The following is a 2,590-nucleotide window of genomic DNA, read 5'->3' as shown; positions in this document are numbered from 1 at the left end:
TGTGTGGGGGGGGGGGGCCCTGATGTAGGACGTGAGCGCTGTGGTTTGTGAAGGGGCGGAGCCTGGAGGGACGATCAGACTGCTGTACAAAAACACACGCGCACTAAAAAAAAAACCAAAGGCACACGAACACACGCGCGCGCGCACACACACGCACACACACAGGCACGCACACTGCCGTGTTTGATAAGCTGCGGACACGTTGCTGCCAGCAGAGGTCGCCATTTAGTAGCCGAAAGACAACGTCAGAGCTTGACGCGCCAATTAGCGCGGATGGGCTCATCGCGACCTGGCCGGAGTCACGTTTTCATGACTTGACATGACAAAAACAAAACAAAAAAAAAAAAAAAAACTCGACGGGCTTGAGACTCCACTTGGACTTGGACTTAACTTTTGACGTGACTTGACAAACTGATTCATGTTGTTCATAGAGAACAACGCGCTTGCTGTGCCGCGCTATTGTTGCCGTAACTGTCAAGAATTTATATATTCAACGTTGTCACTACGTAAATTCATGTTTTAGTTTTTTTTTTTTTGTTACAATGCGGAAGACGACTTTGCAGATATCCCGCAGGCGAGCCACCGGCTGGAAGTTAGTCAGTTGGAAGGACATCTCATCGGCGGCGCAGGTGGACAACTGCACCGCCAAAATAAAATGTAAAAAAAAAAACAAAACAAAAGAATACAGGTTGGCCAAACGGAAAATTTCAAGGCAAGAAATTTTGACAGGAGTTTCATTGGGGCAATCGAATGCTTGAAGGTTTGCTTTTGGAAAGTTGGCTGTCCCACAATTTACAACAAAGGAGGGAAAAAAAGTCTTCAAGAGGTCAATGAAAAACAACACCGAAAATTGATTGGGAGGAAACAACTCGCTTGCTTTGTTGTACTAACTTACAAGGTCGTCGGTCATTTCTATTTCTTTCAAAGTCAGTTCTTATTTTCGGCAAAAAACAACGACCTGAGAGCGGAAGGTTGACCCCCGCGCGTCCCGAGCCCACGTGAGCACCGATTTGGGCCGAAAGGCGTTTGGCGTCCTGACTCTTTCCCAACGCGCTCACTTCCCGTCAAGCCGGTGACCGCGTGGCCTTTTCCTGACCTTGAGGACCGCTCGCGTTTGTCTGCTTCATTTCGAAGAGAAGTGTTTGCGCCGGCCCGCTGGAGCTTTTCCGTCAAGGTGCCGCAACTTGTCGTCATGGGAGATAAGAAGTGTGATGTCACAACCGAGGAAAATAAAGACGCTGCATCTTCAACACGTGTTGTCTTTGTTGGACGGCGGGCGGTCCAAGGCGCGTCGACATTTTTCACTCGGTGCGGTGAGAGGGAAAAGGACATTTTGCACAATCTCCACTAGGGGGGGCTGGCAGACTTATTGGTGATGACCGCTGTTTGTTTTACGCCAGCAAAGTCGACTGACGGCAGTTCGCGATTTGATTTCTGCGACGCTCCGCCTCTGCCGCTCATTGATTGGATACGAGAGTCCAATTCCTTTGACCGGGGGTGTCAAACTCATTTGACATTGTGGGCCACGTTCGGCCTCGGTCGATGTCAAGTGGGCCGGACCATTAAAATGATCCATCCAATACTCTGCTGTCGTGAAGCAAAATACGTCTTTCCTTTGTTTTGGTCTAAGGAAGCACAAGAACATGAGGAAAATGTTGACATTTAATGAACAGATCTATTACAAAACATTTCATGAAGCACTTTTGGTGTCCTTCGAAAAATGTGCCATTGACTTTTCTCATTCACAAAAACGCATTGCAACTGATCCCACTGACTGTACAAAGACACAAAACTTCAACAAGTCGTGGCTGTTGAAAAATATAGTCATGCACTTTAAGATGAAACGAGATTTCTAAAGAAAGGAATTTTTCAGCCATTTCCACACGTGCATCTAAACTCGAAATGTAATCCCTCCCTCCCTTCCGAACTAAGGAGAGTGCTCATAAAAGTGGAAAGACTCACGTCTTCACATGTCCTTGACAGCGTCTGCTGTGTTGGGGCTGCCTCAGTGACACACTGAGGCCGCTGTTGTCTTCTTCTCTGATCCAAACAGCGTGCCCCCTAGCGGATACTCCACGAATTGCCCCTTATTCAAACTATGAATTCCGTGTCGTTGATGCTGTTTTTCACTTTGAAATGATCCCGCGGGCCTGACGGAACCTCCTTTATGAAACTCAATTGATGTTGAATTGGTCACGATCGATACGCAACCTGAAACGTGGCAACGAAAGATAAAGAATTGTGCAGGAGAGGAAAATTGCTCGGAGGGCCCCCGCCCCCACCCCCCAAAAATAAATTAAAAAATCATCACATAAAATTAAGCTCCTAAAATCAAATGCATCAAAACAAAAAGGGAACAAAACCAGTCAATAAAAGATGCGTAAGCATGCCATTGCGAAAGATTCTAATTTGCAAAGATGAACCTGCAATTGAAATCAAACGCGCTGTGGTGGGTTGCGCAAGGCCGCCTCTCGTTCGGGCATCTTCGGCTCTTTCCGGAAAAACGAAGCTGGAGACCAAGAAGACGAAACGAAAAAGGTCTGTTCAAATCTTTCATTGGCATCCGTTCTAGCCCGGATCGAAGGACGGG

General features: G+C 47.2%; 1 protein-coding gene across 1 annotated transcript in view; it reads left to right on the top strand.

Annotated features, from left to right (window-relative positions):
* The window catches only part of LOC109506808 (uncharacterized), a 5,026-nt gene extending 3,014 nt beyond the window's left edge, over positions 1-2,012 (top strand). Inside the window, exon 5 of the mRNA XM_019855784.1 lies at positions 1,984-2,012. Coding sequence (XP_019711343.1) covers positions 1,984-2,012 — 29 coding nt within the window. The remainder of the gene's footprint in view (positions 1-1,983) is intronic.
* Positions 2,013-2,590: the final 578 nt, after the last annotated feature.

Source organism: Hippocampus comes, unplaced genomic scaffold (genome assembly GCF_001891065.2).
Source record: "Hippocampus comes isolate QL1 unplaced genomic scaffold, H_comes_QL1_v1.1 scaffold463, whole genome shotgun sequence".
Taxonomy (NCBI): Eukaryota; Metazoa; Chordata; class Actinopteri; order Syngnathiformes; family Syngnathidae; genus Hippocampus; species Hippocampus comes.
This window is presented reverse-complemented; position numbering and strand designations above follow the sequence as displayed.